Here is an 18,905-nt window from a genome sequence, read left to right as displayed (position 1 = left end):
CCAAACGTCTCGAGCTTACAACTAACGGTCGGGTGGGACATTATGATCAATAAGAGACATTGTGTGACCCGGATGTAAGCTAATAGCTAAATGACAGTTACACACTTTTGTTATTAATCAGGATCTGAAGTATAAACGAAATAAAACAATTGGAAGGGTAGAGGCTAATACAAATCAGTTATGGTCTTTGATGGATAGAACAACTTTAAAAAAACACAATTTATTATTGACATAAGGATGATTTTCTCAAAGAACATGAACATGGAGTGTTTGTCAATGAATTTTGATTCTGAATATAAAACAAAATGGCAAGATTAGGCCTGAATTAGAAGACATGTTACCCCTTCAACCAACCCCTAAAACAAGCTTACAGGCAAACAGGTGGTAAACAAACATCACTTATAAAAAAGCGACCGCCACTTGTGCCAAGATTATAAACCATATTGATCCACTGTTGAAAGTTTACACACATGGTTATGACTTTCAGAAATATGTTGTATGCAAGTGTTTTGCCAGTGAATTTTCATTAATCTCAATATTAATTTAGCAAAATAAATCTATCCCAAACCCTTCTAACAACTTTTACAAATTAGCAAAAAACCTCTCGTGCCTAATATTAGTACATAAATCAACGTTATCCAAGAAAGATTTAATACAGCCGGGCAATTGATTTGGATGGCAATAGGGTCTTTCAAAGTAAAAGCTGGGTCAAAAACTGCTCGGAATGTTAATCTCTACTACAGTATGTGGCCGACTCAAATCCCCAATTAACATGAATTTAATCATGACACATCATTTAAAAAAATAATAAATTAAAAAATATTTCTATAAAGTATATACATCTCAGCATCACACACCTTCTCGGGCACTTCTCAATCAGATCCTTCGCAGCGTTTTGGTAACATAAAGTAAGAACACAAGAGAAACTGAAGAATGATACAGTATGCTGTGGCTTGGTTGTAATTTTGTAAGGCAATCAGTGCAACAAAAACTGCCAAAACTGAAAAGTATTCATATAAACAATATTCCAAAATTGATTAACCTAGGAACAGAGGAGAAATGGAGGATAATATTATTTTCTTAAAAAAGGTAAAGTTTATGTTATTTTTGTTATGTTTATCCTGTCTATATAGCAAACCCCATGTGTTCATTCCTGTTAAGTTATCTCATACTAAAATTACTCAATCTTTTTTCACATATTTTTCAATGTACAAGTGTCATCAACTGTAACCAGGATGCCTCAGTAGAAAATTGGTTTTACGTATACAAGTTACGTTTAAATCTAAGCCTCACATTTCAACCTCAAGTGAAGCAAACTGATGCTGGTGGTACAAAACACCCTGTCTTACATACACTTGCAATTATTGTTTAAAAGATGACAAGAACATTCAAAATGTTCTCATGACTTCTTTAGAACATATCTTTAAAAGCAGCTTTTTTTGGCTCCTTTAACCACCTAACTATTACCAGATTCCCTTCACAGTAAGCCGTCATGTTCAAAGCTGGATGGCAGGAGAGAGAAGGAAAAGGGGCAAAGCTTGACTCCAGTCCCGCTGTAGAATTTATTTTGGAACTCCACCCTGAGGAAGAAACAAGCACCCACTGTGAATATAAAACATTGAGATAATTCAAGGCCCTTTTATTGACATAAGTACTTTGGTGGTTATTGTTATCTTACCAGTGCAACCGGAGAGCATGAAGGAATGCAGACAGACCCTCCATTACCAGGAGGATGGACACAGTAAGAACGGCAAAAAGGCAAAACACAGGCACTAGGAATAAAACCCCGAGAGTTGTGTCCATTCGTAGTCCGACTCGCATTACCATGGCCCACAGCACCTCTGATAGCTCTGTGAAACAAAGAAAAGAGAACGTGCACAATCAAATTACAGCAAAGTGATAAAAAGCACATTCAGGCTGATCTCAGGTCTGTCTGGTTCTGCATTTGTTTACTCCGATGTACTTCTACTTATGTCCATAATGATGCCAAAAACGTCATTTTCAAGTCCTGCAGATCATTTAATCAGATTTGTTCAGCAACACTTTTATCACAGGTTAATTATAATTGGTAGTCATATGTACATAATGTGGTAATATTCCTCAGTTCAAAAGGGAACAAACACAATGTGGTTATCATCTCTCATTCTGATGGTTGACATTCACAAGAACATTATTGTTGTTCTCAAATGTGAAATGGCCTTTTGATTTGAAACAAAACCTATACAAATAATGATACTTTTGGGTTATATTTAATTGTGTACACTCCCTGTGTTTGGTGTGTGTTTTCACAGGTTTGAAATAGGGATCGACTAACTGAGTGTACTGTAAACCATCATACTCACGGGCATGTGCCAGGCTCAGAGCCCAGAGCCTGAGGTAGGAGGCTGTGTTGGAGACGCAACCCAGGCAATACTCTATAGTGTGAATGGCCTGATGAAGGAACTCATCTCCAAAGTCAAACTATGACAAAAACAAAACAAAGTCAATGAAGGAACTAGAGACACAAATCAATGGTTGCTCATTAGCACGTTTAAGATGAACAGGTAACTATCTAGTTGTGTGATTAAGCTGACCTCCTCTGTCGGGCGCTCTCCACTGGTGGAGAGATCACTGTGGCCGCTGCCCTCCTCCATGTCATGAGCCCTCATCAGGTAGAGCTCCTCTTCACTGTTACGCCGTACACGCTCATATCCCTGAGAACACGCAGAGAAGTTACTCAAACCTTTAGATTTCACAGTCAGAGATCAAATATTTGGAATAGTATTTCACACAGTATGCAAACGATCACACACAGACATGCACTTCGAACTCTCACCCTGTACATCCCTATGCGGTTGCTGCCGTTGTGAAGCCAGTAAAGGTAGACAGGTTTCCCCAGGAGTAAGACAGGCACGGAGAGAACAGCAATGACCACCAGAAACACCTGCAGGCCAGTCTACAAGAAGCAAACAACATATTGTTATGATCCGTCTCGGTGACATCTCCACATTTTTTTATATTATTTTAAAACACATTTAATTCAGATTCATTAATTTACATTGTATAGTTTTTACTGAAAGCATATTCAAATAACATTGTGAAAAAACCATAGCTTTAATTACAATACATTTGATAGATAACTACATATTGTTAATTCTAAATAAATACAGAGCAAGCTCTCAGTGACGTTTAATGTGTGTTTTAAACAACATTAGACTTTATCACTTTACTCAGAGCAAGGACATGATTTACACTGTTGCAGAAATGGTGCTTTATATTAGTTTCTCACCTGTCCTGGGTAGAGGGGCTGCATTCCGTCCCCCTGCATGAGGAACATGTTTATGAAGTGGATGAGGATGCTTGGAGCGAGTCGGGAGTCCTTAGCAGTGAACATCAGCCACTTGTAGATTATCATGAACGCCAGGTAGCCAAACAGACACAGCAGGAAGAGGAGCTCAGGGAGAAATACCAAGTAGAGGTTGTACTTCTTCCTAAAGTGCCTGTTTTTGATGACAAAAATAAGACAGGCTGTTAAAAACGATATAATCAAACAAACATAAGTGCATTCAATGTAAAAAAAAAAGTTACTTACAAGTGATTATAAGTGCTGAGGATTACCCCAAAGCTCATGTGTATGATGCCCAATATTACTGACATCTTCATCTTATACGAGTTCAGAAATGTAAGCCGGTTGGTTGCCAAGTTCCAGATCTGTGCACAGAAAGATGACAGATTGTATTTTTATATTCTATAAAATGTGATTTTGAGTCCAGGTATTTAACACAATTCTTTGTTTCCACACTAGGGGGTGAAATATTTGACCAATAATCAAGCCAATAACTAAGTGTTTACTAATACTGATCTTATTTACTGTATCAGCACCAGACATGGCTATTCCACATTAATGGTTGTTCCTTTGTCATTATTGTTCTTACTGATTGTTAATGAATAAATAATTAGTATTTGCTCAAATCCTGATCTTAGGGAATTATTGTCAGTAGAAAAGGGTGCAGCTGTAGAGACAGAATAATGTGCTTGTGTATGAGTGCATGTGAAACTTTAAGTGCACATATCCTGGAGATGTGTTTATTGTGATTCTAAGTAGGACATTTGCTCTATAACAACATCACAATGATGAGAAGCAATCAGGCCCATCTTGTAAATGAGGTTTTATAGGATAAATCATGTCATTCATGATGACTAGTCCTTTAATACTCACCGGGTCGATTCCCAGAGGGTACGGTCCAGTGAAAACTCCCGTAACATTTGGATCTAGTGTGAGAAAACGATTCCCACGGATATCAGCAATCCTGTGGGAACACACACAAAACAGTATCAAATGAAGGTCAATGTGAAAGTAATCCATAAGACTTCTCGGTTTTATTTCTTAAACAACTATAGTAGGTTCTTTATAACACTTCTTCACAGTAAATACTTTCTTTGCCTGCTTAGCTGTTTTTACTGTTACAATGAAGAATGAATTCCTTCTAGACGGCAGGTCTCCCTTGTAAAAGAGATCGTTGATCTCAATGGGATTTTTTTACCTGGATAAATAAAGGCTACAAACAAACTCACTTCCACACCCCCTCTGTGAACATGGCCTTCACACTCCATCCAGAACCAAAGATGTTAAGGGACTTGGAGAAGCAGTCGTTGTAAATCAGGCCAGTGTAGATGGAGAACAGGCCCATCATCAGGATGATATAACGCCCCTCAAAGAATGTGTTCCAGATCTGCACACACATCAGTTACACTTTGAACATGCTGTATGTCACACAAATGAGTATCAGGTCAAAAATAACTTTGGAGTACTCTGCTCACCTCATTTCTGGTGTTTTTAAGTTTGCGGTTGTTCTCGTACAGCACCATCCAGAGAGCAAACAGAGCCATGATCGCTCCATGGCCCAGATCCCCAAACATCACCGCAAACAGGAATGGGAAAGTGATGATTGTGAAAGGAGCTGCAATTTAGAAGGAGGAGAAAAGAAACACTTAATTTTTCTGATGTCTACAATCACAATCATGTTGCCGTCACATAAAAGAAACAAAGGATCCCACTCACCGGGGTTAACTTCTCTGTAATTGCCCACTCCATAGGCGTCCACAATGTTCTGGAAGCCAGAGGTAAATTTGTTGGTCCTTATCAGTGTGGGGGGGGCGTCGTTGGTGGGGATGCGATTGACAAAGGAAGGAACCGTCGATCCGCTTTTTCTCTGAAATATCACATCATAATGTTAGCATTTTGCCTTTAACGTAATATACCATGTCTTGAAGCATTTGGTAAAAGAAAAACAATACATGCAGATAAAAGGAAACATGATAAAGAACCCTCGTCTTTGTTTATCTCTAACCCAAGTACACACTCTGTCCTCTGCAGCCTGCAAACTGAATGAATAGTGGCCTTTCAGTGCCCTCCTGAAATCCTGTCTTTTAACTAAACAGGGATAAATAAAAGCAATGCCTCATTCAGTAATCTAATGATAACAATACAACATTTCATGGAGCAAATGTCCTGGTTAAATAAACAGAAAGCCTGTGGTGGAGCCAAAGTCAGAAATAGAGCAGTGCTGTTTGGAGTTTCCTCACCGATCCTTCTTCTAAGGCCCTCTGCAGTGTGGGAATGTCATCGACAGGACACCACACCTCAGCGATCAGACACTTGTTAGTAACGTCCAAACTACACAGGTTCAGAATATAGTAGATGGCCTTCATCTTCTTGACCTGGATGACCCAGGTGTAGACGGATTCTGAGGCCTTCATCAAAACCTGCTTCAGGTAGTCCTCTGTCCTGTGGAGTACCTGCACACGGTGAGAGGTAAACAGGATGCTTAGTGGTGTTCAGAATCTAAAAGATATTCAAGACTTTCAACATTTACAAACCTTGACCCTTTTTTAAACGTACATGAACAAAGAAAAAGATGCACTTATATTTAAACAAAAAGCTTTTGTGAGTGTTTTTATGTGTGAATTATTAAGACAAAGAGCAGAGAAAGAAAGGGGAGTGGATGAAAAAAACCACGCATGAAAGAAAAAACCTTTCCAGCCGAGGTCTCATGTTGATCATGTGCTACAGGGGGTGAGTGCAATTCTATTTTTTTCGTCACAGTGGGATAAAGCTACCACATTATTCACTCAACAGAACCCATAGCTGCCAAGTCTGGCTCAAAGAATTGTATTGGGTTCATATTTTAGAAAATAAATCAGCCATTTCAAGATTCAGTAAAAACACGGCAATGTGCAAGCTCGTGTTGGATGTTTCTTGAAACTGGGAAAAATAACTCATTAGGCGCTTTCACACCGGAGTACTTTTCCCAGTATAGTTCCGATATAGTTCCGAAAAAGTGCGTTCACACCAAAAAAAATCCGGAACTAGAAATTAGTTCATGAGAACCTTTCCACCCCCTTTTCAGTCCCTGCTAGAGAGCAGGTACTTTCGTGGGAGAAAAAGGTTCCCATTTCTGATTGGCTGGGCGGATTGCAAACCACGCCCCGTAAAACTCCCAAAAAGTGTTGTGAAGCCGCCATTTTATTTGCTCGCATTAGCATTATTAGCATTATTAGCATTAGCATTAGCCCAGCGCACAAACGCAGAGAGACTAACTTATGGCAACACAAAATAAAACATGGGAGCGGTGGAGTGATGAGGAGGCTTCATTAGAAGCTGCTGGGAGTCCCAGCAGCTTCTACTGAAGCCAGTCCCCAACTCCGGGGACTTCCGACCGGGGACTTCGGGTGGCAGTATACGCCGTGAAGTTGTTTGCGGCCTGCCAGTAAACCCAAAGCAGAAGAAGAAGAAGTGACGTCAGCGGCTTCATTTGCCTAATCCTCCCTCAGGAACTTATTCCGGTGTGAACGCGATCTGCTCTTTAGTTCATCAGAACTAAAGAGTTCTGATGAACTAAGTTCTCATGAACTAAGTACGGCAAAGTACTTGGTGGGAAAGCGCCTCTTGAGAGCTCATTGTTGAAAATGATCAAGCGTATATTTGAACAGTCAGATATCAAGCCTTTAGTGAATGACTGACAAACTGCCAGTTTTTCCTGTCACTGTTTAAAGGTCTGCATAATTAGATAATAGACAATAGACATACTGTGTGCAGGTCCTGAATGCGAGTTCTTAGTCCTTCCACAACATCATTTCTCTCCTCATTGCTACTGGGATACGGATACAAGTGACAGTGGTAGCTGTGGAGGGAGAAAAGTAAGTTATTAACAACTCATCACTACAACTACTACAACTAAAAACAGATAGCAGTCATTTTCTGTCAATAAAAGAGCAACAACAAGTATTGTGGAATAATTACCAATCACAGATCTTCTTCACTTTCTGTCCGATCTGGTCTCCCCAGTAAGAGATGAGGAACACCACACGCTTGGAAGGCTCCCCCTGCAGATAGAGAATGAACGGAAGTGTTATAAATCAATGAAAAGGCCCCGTCGCTTCATCCATTAATAATACAATAAAATAAATGGGCCCAGAGAAAGTGATTTCACAAAATGATGTATTAATGTTTGTTTGTAACATCAAGCTGTTCATTTCCAAAACATAGGAATTAGGAGTCATTTGTATTGAAGGATCATTTTTGACTTTTCGAAAATGCAGTAGAAAAGCACCGCACTACTTGATTTTTTGGAAAACAACTGGCATTTTTTTTAAATCTTAATGTCAGAAATCCTCTTTGCTCACTGGTAACTCATGTTTACATTGCTTGTAAATGTCCTGACATTCCAACAGTGATCAGTTGCAGCCCTGCATGACTGCCTTCTAGTCAAGCAGAGGAAATGGATAAGTGGATTAAGCTGTCACTCTTTGTGAACAGACAAGATCACAGCACTCACTCTGGGTTAAAACAGGAGATTTATGCAATGTTATCTTCAATTGTGTCCTATTACATTTTTTAACAAATTGCTTTTGGCCAGAGTGGCAGGATTTTTATTTTTACATCTGGAATCACTCTAAAAAATGTTATCATGCTAAATTGCTGTCATATCAAAATGATTGAAATGTTAACAATACAAACTGCATTGGAATATTTTTTAATGTAATAATATTGTACAAAAGTAAATGATGGTTCCTTTGCAATGTCATTGCCTTGAACATGGCACAAAAGATTTATGTGTATCAGCTTAAGAATTGTTTTAAATGCACAATAATGTCGCTCTTGACTACAAAAAAATATTGAAGAACAGAATTGATGTCCCCCAAAAGTCCTTTTCGTTTGCAGACATAGAAGTTAAGATCCCATCTGTTTCTTAGATGAGGCCCAATGTGTGTACATTAAATACGTTTGTTATCTTGATTCAAATTAAGCTCCCTGCCTCTGAGGAACAGAGAACATATGCATGTCATGCACATATTTCTTCAGCCTCCCTTGCTGATATGTTCATCTGACACTGCAATAGGGAGAAGACATAACAAAAGTAATGAAACTTTAGCCCAAATCAAAGCCAATGTTAGCTTTGAGGAACCTACTGTGTCAGGGTCTTCCAGATACTCCTCGACCTCTGCGTAGCTGAGGATGGTGTAGCCTTTACACACTCTCCAAAGCATTCGCTCAAACGCCTGGATCTTTGTCCTCTGAATAAGCCCCGAAATGAACCTGCGAGAGAACGAGCAAAACATTCACAAACCAACCTTTTGTTGAAAATATCAAGAATTATGTGATGACACAATAACATAAAGTATAAACAAAACATCTTAAACATTTGTTATACTGGACAAATACAAAATAAATCAACTTGAGCGCAGTTGCATCAACAAAGAGAAAACATTTGATATGAAATAAGATAATATTGTTTTTACTTTTGCAGGTTAAACTATTAATGCTTGCTTAACATTTAAACTCCAAAGCTCAGAGATTTACAGGGATGAGGGTAACATGTGAACATCTTCACCAACACCTATAACTGGGGTTTTTGGGCTGCAGAGATCGTTCCTCACCCCAATTTGGCTCCAAGTCTTTGCATGCTGCTGTATTCCAGCATTGTGTCTTTCTCAAGGAAGGGAAACTCCTCATACTGAGCTTGTAGGGGTTCTCGCTAAAGGTAAAGAAAAAAGGGTTGAAGAAAAAAAGTCTAAATCACAAGTTTAGATGTATGAGGCACGTTACAGAATGACACACTAACCTCCACTGATCTCTGCACAAAGGTGCGTGTGATGCGCAGCATGTGTGTGTACTCTGTCAGCTCCAGAAGATTCCTCTGCAGCTTGTCCTTATTCCTGGTGACTTCACCCAACTCCACTTCCAATCTCTGCAGCTGCTCCTGTGAACACACACACACACCAAGTGAACATGGTCATTACAGGGAATAATAATGATGCTACATTTTTGGAAATGTACACAGACTTTAGCAGAACAAAGTAATAATAATTAAATTACTCAACTATGTTAAATTAGTTAAAGTGGTATTGACTCACATAATTGATACGTAAACATGAAACTTACCATTATAGACATGATGTGCTTGGGTAAAGGAGCTACTGGGTTCACGTCTCTTTCTGGGAGTGAAATGTCGGCTTTCTTGACTTCCCTCAGAAGGTACCCTGTTAAAAAATAGATAGCCAACTTTGTAAGACACACAACATTTGTTTCATTATGTTTTGTTTCAGCGCTTCCAAACACCATGAACATCCTTTGAATAACACTGCATTTGAAGCCAAGTCCAACATAGTGGTACTCTCTTCTCCTAATCTAATAATAAAGGGATTTGTTAATCAAGGACAGCATTTCATTCAACTTAATCTACAACCAGCTGACATTTCTCATGACTGGAGGGTCATTGGCTCTCAATTGAATTCAGTGAAACCGTCTTCTGTGGCTTCTTGTACTCCTGCTTCACTTTTGCGATCCCATAACAGCTTTATCGGAAACCTTTCTGGGGCAAAATCCTTTGATTTCATGCCCAAAACTACAACTTAATGAATAGACTTTGCCTTACTGGAAAACTGTATATTAAAGAAAAATGTATCCTTACCAAGGATCCTCTCCATCTCTTCACATTTCTTTATCTCATTGACGTGTTTCCGCTGGAATGTGGTAACACTGGGATTGAGCTGAAAATGTGTAGGAGACATATACAGTCAAAAGTCATCTTTGATACAATTAAAGTCAAACACATTTTTTCAGTACAAACCAACATGAACTTAAAATACAGTTACCACCTGTACGGGCCTTTTTACAGCAGCACTTTAAAACACCTCCAATCTACATGGTATCTATGACTTGCATGCATTCAGTGGCAAAGTCTGCTTTACAACAGGCCATGTAAAGTAACTAACTACAATAAGTACTGTACTTAAGTACAATTTGGAGGGACGTTTACTTTACTTAAGTATTTCAATGTGTTTCTACTTTGTACTTCTACCCCACTACAATTCAAAAGTTAATAGTGTACTTTTACTCCACTACATGTATTTGATACATTTAGTTACTCTGCAGATTTGGATTCATGTTGTGAAATATAATCAACACTTAAATCAGACTTTAGTTACACCTAGAGTAAATTCACAGTCAAACCTGCAGTATATACACAGTCATTAAAACCAGCTGCACCTTTACCAGCTTTTGATAAAACATTTCATCAATTATTATCAAAACATATATTTTTCAGACAAATGGGCCAATCTGCATAATGAGTACTTTTACTTTTGGTACTTTAAGTATATTTGGATGCCAACACTTTTGTACTTCTACCTGAGTAACATTTTGAATGCAGGACTTTTACTTGTACCAGAGTATTACTACACTGGTACTTCTACTTTTACTCAAGTACAAAATCTGAGTTCTTCTTCCACTACTGACATTAACACATGCAAAGTTGTGTGCATTATATATTTCATTTTAACATATGCTAAATATATATTTAATAGATTTTCTGTGATTGATAGTTAGACTTAGCAGGACTACACGTCCAGTATTACAAAAATAAATCTTGGTCAATTAACTGTTAACAGAGTATTTCCTACACTGTGGTACTTCTACTTGTACTTAAGTACAAGATCCGAGTACTTCTTCCACCTCTGATGATCAATAGGCTATCTATGACTTGCATGCATTCAGTGGCAAAGTCTGCTTTGGTAAAACCCGCCATAGATGCTTCGACCAATAAACAGGTAAGAAAGTTGTCAAGTCAGGAAGAACTTTTAAAGTGAGTCATGACTTAGTTTCAGCAGATTATAACTGGTCTTTTCGGTACTTACGTCTCTAAACTCCACTAGCCCCAGTTCTCCAAGTTCACTGATGCAGTCGTATGCGGACCCGGACTGCAGGAACAGCTGGGCCAGACACATCTCTTCCCCCCGGAGCAGGGAGCACATTTTGACAGTCTGCTTGGTTGTTTACCTGCTAAACCGAGGAGCTAATACAAGCTAACAACTGCAGTTTCCGGCGATACAAGCACGTCAAGGGCGATGAGTGATGTCCTTCTTCGTGGTGATCATATTCTGGTGATGATACAGTATATGAATTGCATGACGCTGACTTTAGAGAGCTATTGCTACAGCCGATGCTGTTCCTGTTAGCTAATGGGCTAGCCGGCTATTACTGTGTTGTTAATACTCGGATACAAAACTTGTTCCGCCGAAGTGGAAGCAGGAATCCTGAGGCGCCCGGTATTACCACCGCTGGCTTAGCTCATCCACATATCTAGTCACGACTCTTCTCATAGTTTCTGAAGTTTTCAGCAGACATCCGCTTGTTATCTTCATAGTACTCCACGTCACTTCTCTCCACACTGTTGAATATGAACTTCCACAGCAGTGAACGTACCTTTGACCAATCAGCACCGCCCCCTGGAGTCTGCGCACTGCGCACTCACTCTGACATCAGCGTTTGAGCCAGCCCTACTGAAGGCAAACATTGACCAGTGATCTTAAGTACTTAAGTACATTTACTCAAGTAATTTACTTAAGTACAATTTGAAGGCCCAATACTCTACTTGAGTAAGTCAACGTTTCGCTTCTTTGTACTTCAACCACACTACAATTCAGACATTTTATCAATATTTAAATCAGACTTTAGTTACACCTGGAGTAAATTCACAAGCTACCCTGCAGTATACAAAGTCATTCAAACTAGCTGCACCTTTACCAGCTTTGATAAACACATTCTTGCATCAATAATTATAATCAAAACAAATGAAATATTATTCTGAAATGGGAAAATCTACAGAATAAATACTTTTACTTTTGGTACTTTAAGTATACTTTTTACTTTTGGTACTTTAAGTATACTTTTGATGCTAACACTTTTGTACTTAAGTAAGATTTTGACTTCGTAACCGCGTTCACACCAAGTACTTTCCTGTACTTAGTTCCGGCACTAAGAGCCCTGGCGCTTTTAACCCCAGGGTACTTAGTACAGATCGCGTTCACACCGGAGTACTTTTCCCTGAGGGAAGATTACAAGTACAGTAGGTGGCGGTAAGCACCTTAAAGTTGTTTGCAACCCACTACAAAACAAAAGAAGAAAAACTGATACAGGATCTGTTTAATCGCCATGTCGGTTTTCTTTATTGCACTCTCAAGACATAACATTAAATAGAAATATTTTAAATGTAACTAAAGTGTCAGTTGTACATGTCAGTAAACATTGTCAATATAAAATAAAGTGTCAGTTGTACTATATAATAACAGTAATAACAATATAAAATAAACTCCCAGGTGTAGGGAGTCTCAGCAGCAAACCCACCTTTATTATATATCTTCCTGAGACCCACTGCATCCGTCTGCCATAAACACTATGCAAACATACATGTTAGTTTTGGCCCATAGTGGACTCCATGTTGTGTTGTGTGAAATGGGGGGGAATTAAAAGTTTAGGTCAAATAATATTTAAAATTATATAAATTGTCATATTTGTGTATGTGCCCCTGCCATTCCCCCACAAGGTTGCAACATTGATGATAAATAAATGACAAATAAAGCTTTGCCAGTTTATAACCGATGAAACATGATGGTATCAGAATAATCACTTACATGTGATGTATAGGATGCTACACAGGTCACAAAACGCAATCTTCTACTACCGACATAGAAATGTGAATGATGATGATTGATTGTGGATAACCTCTTGAGGTAACATATAAATCGTGAATAAACAATGACAGAACTGATTCCTGACCCACTAGATAAGATAAATGTACAAATGTAATTTGAATAGAGGAGTGCACAAAAGGGTAGCCCACTTTTCAAAAACTTTAAATAAGATACTGTCAACAAAATAATATTAAAGGAACAAGCAATACAAAAATATTTTTATTACAAATGAGTGCACCAAAACAATTATTTACATTCCCACAAACATATCTAAAACATGTAAAACAATATCAATATAAACTATGTATAATGTTAAAAGGTCTTTGTTTCTTCCTCTACATTTTCTCAGCATTTCTTAAGCGTCTTAGAGGGCAGCACTATTTCCATGCTTGTCTGATTTGTCTCCATGGAGTCCCGAGTATCGAAGCAGTGATAAAGAAGAAAACCAAAATAAGGCCCTTTGCCAGAGACTGGGAATATGGCTCACCTGGGGACGATAAAGGTAAAGTAAGTCAGCAATGGTACTGTCAGGGTCAGGACTTAGGCAGTGTTTCTTGCATCAATGTTCCAATTTCCTGAAATATCAACTACGGTACAAAATAAAACACAGGATAGATTATCTAGAATTCAATACATTCTCACCTGTGTAATACTTGGTGATGGGGAAGGCGAGCTCAGGCCAACACACATCATTCCGGTTACAGTCATACTCTGTGAAGTTTATCTGAAACCTGGGGAAAAAATAGAAAACATTACAGTCTAGGTTTGAATCAGTGAGGCAGCTCATACACAGTATACAGTATTTGTCTCAAGTTACGACCCTCATTACATCAGGGCAGTCTTGCCTGGTTTTCGGTGGTCCTGTGTTGACAAGAATGTCAGTAAAGGAGACTGAGGAGGTGATGGGGAACAACTGAGTCTCTGTGGGGTCCACACATGGAGAGACATCTCCCCCTCCACAATCCAGTGTCCAGGGGGACATGCTGTAGCTAAAAATGACCAAAATAACCTCCATGATTCACAATGATTTAGAATTTGCAATGAGAATAAAATTGAAAGTGTATGTTTCAATGAATATACACCAGATACACACCTGACTTGCAAAGCACGGATATCCCTCTGAGGTACGCCTCCTACCATGCCTGTGATGAGACTCCAAACATGGATATGCTGGTGGGATGGAACCCCATAGCATGAATTTGTGCTGTCTTCCATAGTTGTGCTAGAGTTTTGTGTCAAGACTGGAATGTATAAAACATTTAGTTAAAAAAAAATACTGTAAATCAAACTGTTAATATTGCTTTAATAAAAGTATCGCGAAAACGTTGCATGAATTGTTTCTTTGCACAATCGACTCACTGCTTATGTTCACCCAGTCTGTCGTAGTGAAAGCATCGGGGTTCCCACTCTTTGCCACATGTGTGGCTGTCATCAGATTATTCTGGAGAGAGGTTACAGTCTCTCTATGGGAAAAATACATTCAAATGTAATTCAATAGAATACACATTGATATAGATTAAACATGAACTCATGCTGATTTACCTCAGGAGATCACACTGAGTCAGATTGTGTCTGCTGACAGGGAGTAGACATCCTGATGTGGAATTCTCCCCAAACAGAATTGGTTTCATCTCAGCAGAGAAACAGAACCCATCACTCACTGTAAGGTAGATTCAAACATGAGGTTTCCTTTATCCACCTTATTTTGATTGAATTACACATAAATCACAATTATGACACATTCAGTGATCCAGTAACCAACAAGAATGGGTTTTACCTGGTTTCCAAAGACTGATTGACACCCTCTGTACTAAGCCTGTATTGTTGTCCAAAGTGTCCACAATTCCAGCGATAACAGGCTTTCCCACCTGATAACCTGCCATTTGAAGTGTTGGTTACCCACTGAAACATGTAGACTCACTTCCACAACCATTCTCAGGACAAAGTCAATGATCTTGTTCTCACCTGGGTTCCCTGAGTTGGTTTCACCCATTAATTCTCCATTTAAAAACATGGCAGAATACCTTGTAGTTAACGCCACTGTTTGGGGACAGAAAAGCAGAAATTAGTCCAGATTACATTAAACACATCTATCAACTATGATCAGCCAAATCATGGACAAGTCTTAACACTTACCACTACTATTGAATGTGATGGTCCCAACAGTCTGAGTCACTGTGATACTTGTGATGCCATTTCCTTCCCAGTACAATTTGTAATCCAGCGCCAAGGTCACGTTCTCACATACCAGCCCCTCATCTTCAGAGGAATATCCAGTTTCAACATTATGCATATTTTTTTGTTTTGGTAAGAATATGTTTGAATTTAATTACCTGAAAAGGCATCAGTGCTTGAAATAAACTGACTCAAGTCAAAGGCAACTTCGTCAATTACGTCTACTAAAACATCACCTGAAACACAAGAAGAAACAAAATGGAAGAAGTTATAAAAAGAGCTCCAGAGTGTATCAAAACATTGCTACATTATGTTTAGCGGGTAAAACACACCTCCTTGCCCATTCTTTACTTTAATCCTCAAATCTGTTGGTAGAGTCCGTAAGGGGGAACCAGTTGGACAGGAACGTAGAAGAGTTACACAGTTCACTTCAAAATTCTTCAGAAATGCTACAGGTGCATTGTTTACACACTGCCCGAGCACCTTCTGTAAAACAGAAATATAAAATGAATTAGAATAATTCAGGAAAAAAAAAAAAAAGATAAAATAACAATATACACACAACTAACCTGAGGAATAGTGAAGTACTGGTCATTTAATGTGAAAATGGGACTTCCTTGAATATAAACATGAACTGGCACTGGAGCAGGCGAAACAGGGCTTTGGAAGGATGGGCCCGGTTCAGGTGTGCTAGAAAGGTTAACGGGCAAAAGAACAATAATTGAAATATGACACAAAAAAAATACTTTCATTGATATAATCAACAAATATATTGAATGATTCCTCACATTGTGTATCCCTGGTAAAAGAGCCCGAGGTAAGGGTTGTTTTCAGGCGGAGAATTGACACATAAAAATGGAAACCAATCTGGGGAGTTTTTCGAGGATTGCACAGAGCACTGATAATCTGAAGCAGGAGAGACCTGTCCTCCAAAGGGCCCTGGGAGGCAGTGGGACACAAACAGCTTCAGATCTTCAGAGGAACAGTCCTGTGTGAGTGGAAGACAAATAAGTAATTCATGATTAATACAAAAATAAACATATTTGACTAAAGTGCACTGTTCTCTTGTTAAAAGATAGTAATGTTGTGAAAGATGAAAAATACCGTGTCACAGCAGCAGCGCACATCACATGCTCCAAAAGTGAGGTCACAGGGGCAAGAGCCCAGTGGTTGGTACACTTGGTTTGGAATGACTGTTTTATTTTCTAAATGGATATGAGATTTATATTTATTAGAAATGTTGAATTCACACTGGCAACATTCTCTACTACAAAATAAGACAAAATGTACATGGTGTGGACAGGAACGGTAAAATATATTAAATAAATAAAAAATATTGGATAAAAGAGGATCAGAAAGAGAAGATTAACTTGAAACCTAAACGACTCTCTGAAACTGTGAATTATATTTATATATCAGGATAAATATGGAGACGTCCTTAGCATGTAGGCTCATTATGATGGGCACAGTTTTAATTACCAGATCCAGCATGAGCAGGAAGCAACCGGGCGAATATCCTGGCCTGGATCAGCAGCGATGCCTGAGGAGTGCCACCCACACAGGCAGACACCTGAAGGGTCTCCAGGACACACAGAGGCTTTGGACAGCAGTCTGAATCTGATTCATTATCACCACACAGACGCAGACTTTTATCCAGCCTTAGCTGAACCCGAACTGCAGTCTGGGGAGCGAATTGAAACAAACATGACACATACAAAAACTGGTGTTAACACTATAATATGACATATGAGCTCTACTGAATGAGTCGTGGGATGTTAATAAATAATATATAATGAATATATCTCACTGCATATAACTAAAACATTATTTGATTGGATTTAGTCAACTGTACTCTTCTTACCTTCCCCACCTGCTCCCTCGTGAGCACCCACTGTGTTACTTCAGCTACACATGATGGAAGGCCAATGCTTCCTGTAACAGAATACACATCACAGCTCTTTTATGTGCCACTAAACTGGAGAATTATATCTAATGGAAACTTGATATTTTCAAACACCACTCAAGTAAATCAAAATCAAAAAATGTTTGCTAGAAAACACGTCCCATACAAGAAAACGCACTGACCTGTCGTATTAGATGGAGATACTGTCCTCAGATTCAGAGAGATGTCAGACGTGTTTCCGAGCAGAAGTGCAGTGACCGTGGGTCCAGTTGCATTGAGATATGATGGCTTGAAATCTGTTAAACATAACGGCAGTGGCGTTAAGTAACGAAGTATATTTACTCAAGTACTGTACTTAAATACAATTTTGACGTTCTTGTACTTAACTTGAGTATTTCCATTTTATGCTACTTTGTACTTCTACTCGTCTACATTTCAGATGTAAATAGTGTAATTTTACTCCACAAGCTTTATGTTGTATCTTTGGTGACTTTGCTGATAGAGATTAATAATAAACAATAGGATCAACACTTGAAAAAATACTTCAGATATAACTGGATTAACTCACAACTTGTTTAAATTAGCTCAACCTTTATCAGCTTGATAAACAGTTAAATGCATCAATTTATATATTATTATAACCAAAATATATTATATATATGTGCCAATTTGCATAATGAGTACTTTTACTGTTGGTACTTTAAGAATATTTAGATGCCATTACTTTACTTTCACTTGAGTAACATTTTGAATACAGGACTTGTAACACTACACTTTGGTATTTCTACTTTTAATTTAGTACAATATCTTAGTGTATATTTCCACCCCTGCATAACGCCGATATATCTCGTACCTGCTTTACGTATTAGTTTCATAACAATTATTGAATTAGTTATTAAACTGAAACACGTTCAACGTTACCACGGTTGTTTTGTTGTTAGCTCTTTGCTAGTTAGCTTAGCTTTGTGATGATAGTGTAACGGTAGCTGTTTTAATGTAAAACAGTTTGCATTGAAACTTACCAACAATGTTTTGAGGTTGCGCCAAGGAAATGAACAGTATAACATATGTGACCTGGCATGAAATAGATAAACGGGAGAAGCATAATTCAAACACGTTAGCCATTTGGTTCACTTCAGATTATAAAGCAGACATATTTGTAAACGGTTAGTGATGTCATGGCAACGCAAACGTTGAACCAATCACATCCTAGATATTCTTCTTCTGGGGAAACAGGACACACAAAACGACCTAAATATACAACAGCGCTCCCATCTTAGCTGGAGTAGCACATACCTGCAACTACAGTCTGAATACATTTATTTATACATTCATTCATTTATTTCCATATTTATTAATTTTGTCTTGTGTTTATTTATTACTGTATTTATTTCCAAATGTATCTATTTATTCCTGTATTTATTTACACATGTATTTATTTCAGTTTTTTCCCCCCATGTATTTATTCTTGGATATTTGTATTCCTGTATTTATGCATTTATTTATTCTGGTATATTTGTATTCCTGTATTTATTCCTGTATTTAATTTATGCATGTATTTGCTCATGTTATTTTCTGTCCTCCATAGACCTACTTGTGTGCTCGTTGTGTGCATAAAGGTACAATTTCAGTCAAAATCACATCAAGACATCATACATTGTACAAGCAAGGTGCAACAAGCAGATACATTTGGTTTATATCAGACAGTCAACAAAATATACAACAGCCAAATGTTATTTCCAGACAGATCTTCAGACCTTTGAGCACAACATAATCCAAAAACCACTGACAAAAACGTGTATTATGTATCACT

The 18,905-nt window shown here is 38.3% G+C and overlaps 2 protein-coding genes across 2 annotated transcripts; both read right to left on the bottom strand.

The window, feature by feature from the left end:
• Positions 1-201: 201 nt before the first annotated feature.
• atp6v0a2b (ATPase H+ transporting V0 subunit a2b) lies at positions 202-11,295 on the bottom strand. Its single transcript, XM_034148607.1, has 20 exons — positions 11,179-11,295; positions 9,954-10,032; positions 9,425-9,522; positions 9,105-9,242; positions 8,920-9,017; positions 8,452-8,578; positions 7,283-7,365; positions 7,070-7,163; positions 5,566-5,778; positions 5,042-5,192; positions 4,801-4,940; positions 4,555-4,712; positions 4,199-4,289; positions 3,572-3,690; positions 3,269-3,479; positions 2,816-2,935; positions 2,574-2,693; positions 2,343-2,460; positions 1,679-1,850; positions 202-1,580 (listed from the first exon to the last, which is right to left on the bottom strand). Exons 1-20 carry the CDS (start codon positions 11,293-11,295, stop codon positions 1,478-1,480), a joined length of 2,550 nt encoding a protein of 849 aa, XP_034004498.1. The 3' UTR covers positions 202-1,477.
• A 1,920-nt stretch (positions 11,296-13,215) lies between these two features.
• tctn2 (tectonic family member 2) lies at positions 13,216-18,251 on the bottom strand. Its single transcript, XM_034148644.1, has 18 exons — positions 18,115-18,251; positions 17,275-17,388; positions 17,051-17,121; positions 16,669-16,870; positions 16,294-16,394; positions 15,978-16,177; positions 15,759-15,879; positions 15,522-15,675; positions 15,348-15,425; positions 15,151-15,273; positions 14,980-15,054; positions 14,792-14,890; positions 14,557-14,674; positions 14,374-14,477; positions 14,108-14,255; positions 13,860-14,003; positions 13,657-13,745; positions 13,216-13,501 (listed from the first exon to the last, which is right to left on the bottom strand). The coding sequence occupies exons 1-18, from the start codon at positions 18,215-18,217 to the stop codon at positions 13,392-13,394; spliced, it is 2,154 nt and encodes a 717-aa protein (XP_034004535.1). The 5' UTR covers positions 18,218-18,251; the 3' UTR covers positions 13,216-13,391.
• Positions 18,252-18,905: the final 654 nt, after the last annotated feature.

This window comes from Trematomus bernacchii, unplaced genomic scaffold, assembly GCF_902827165.1.
Source record: "Trematomus bernacchii unplaced genomic scaffold, fTreBer1.1, whole genome shotgun sequence".
Taxonomy (NCBI): Eukaryota; Metazoa; Chordata; class Actinopteri; order Perciformes; family Nototheniidae; genus Trematomus; species Trematomus bernacchii.
Note: the sequence above shows the minus strand (reverse complement) of the source record. Positions and strands in the feature narration are given on the sequence as shown.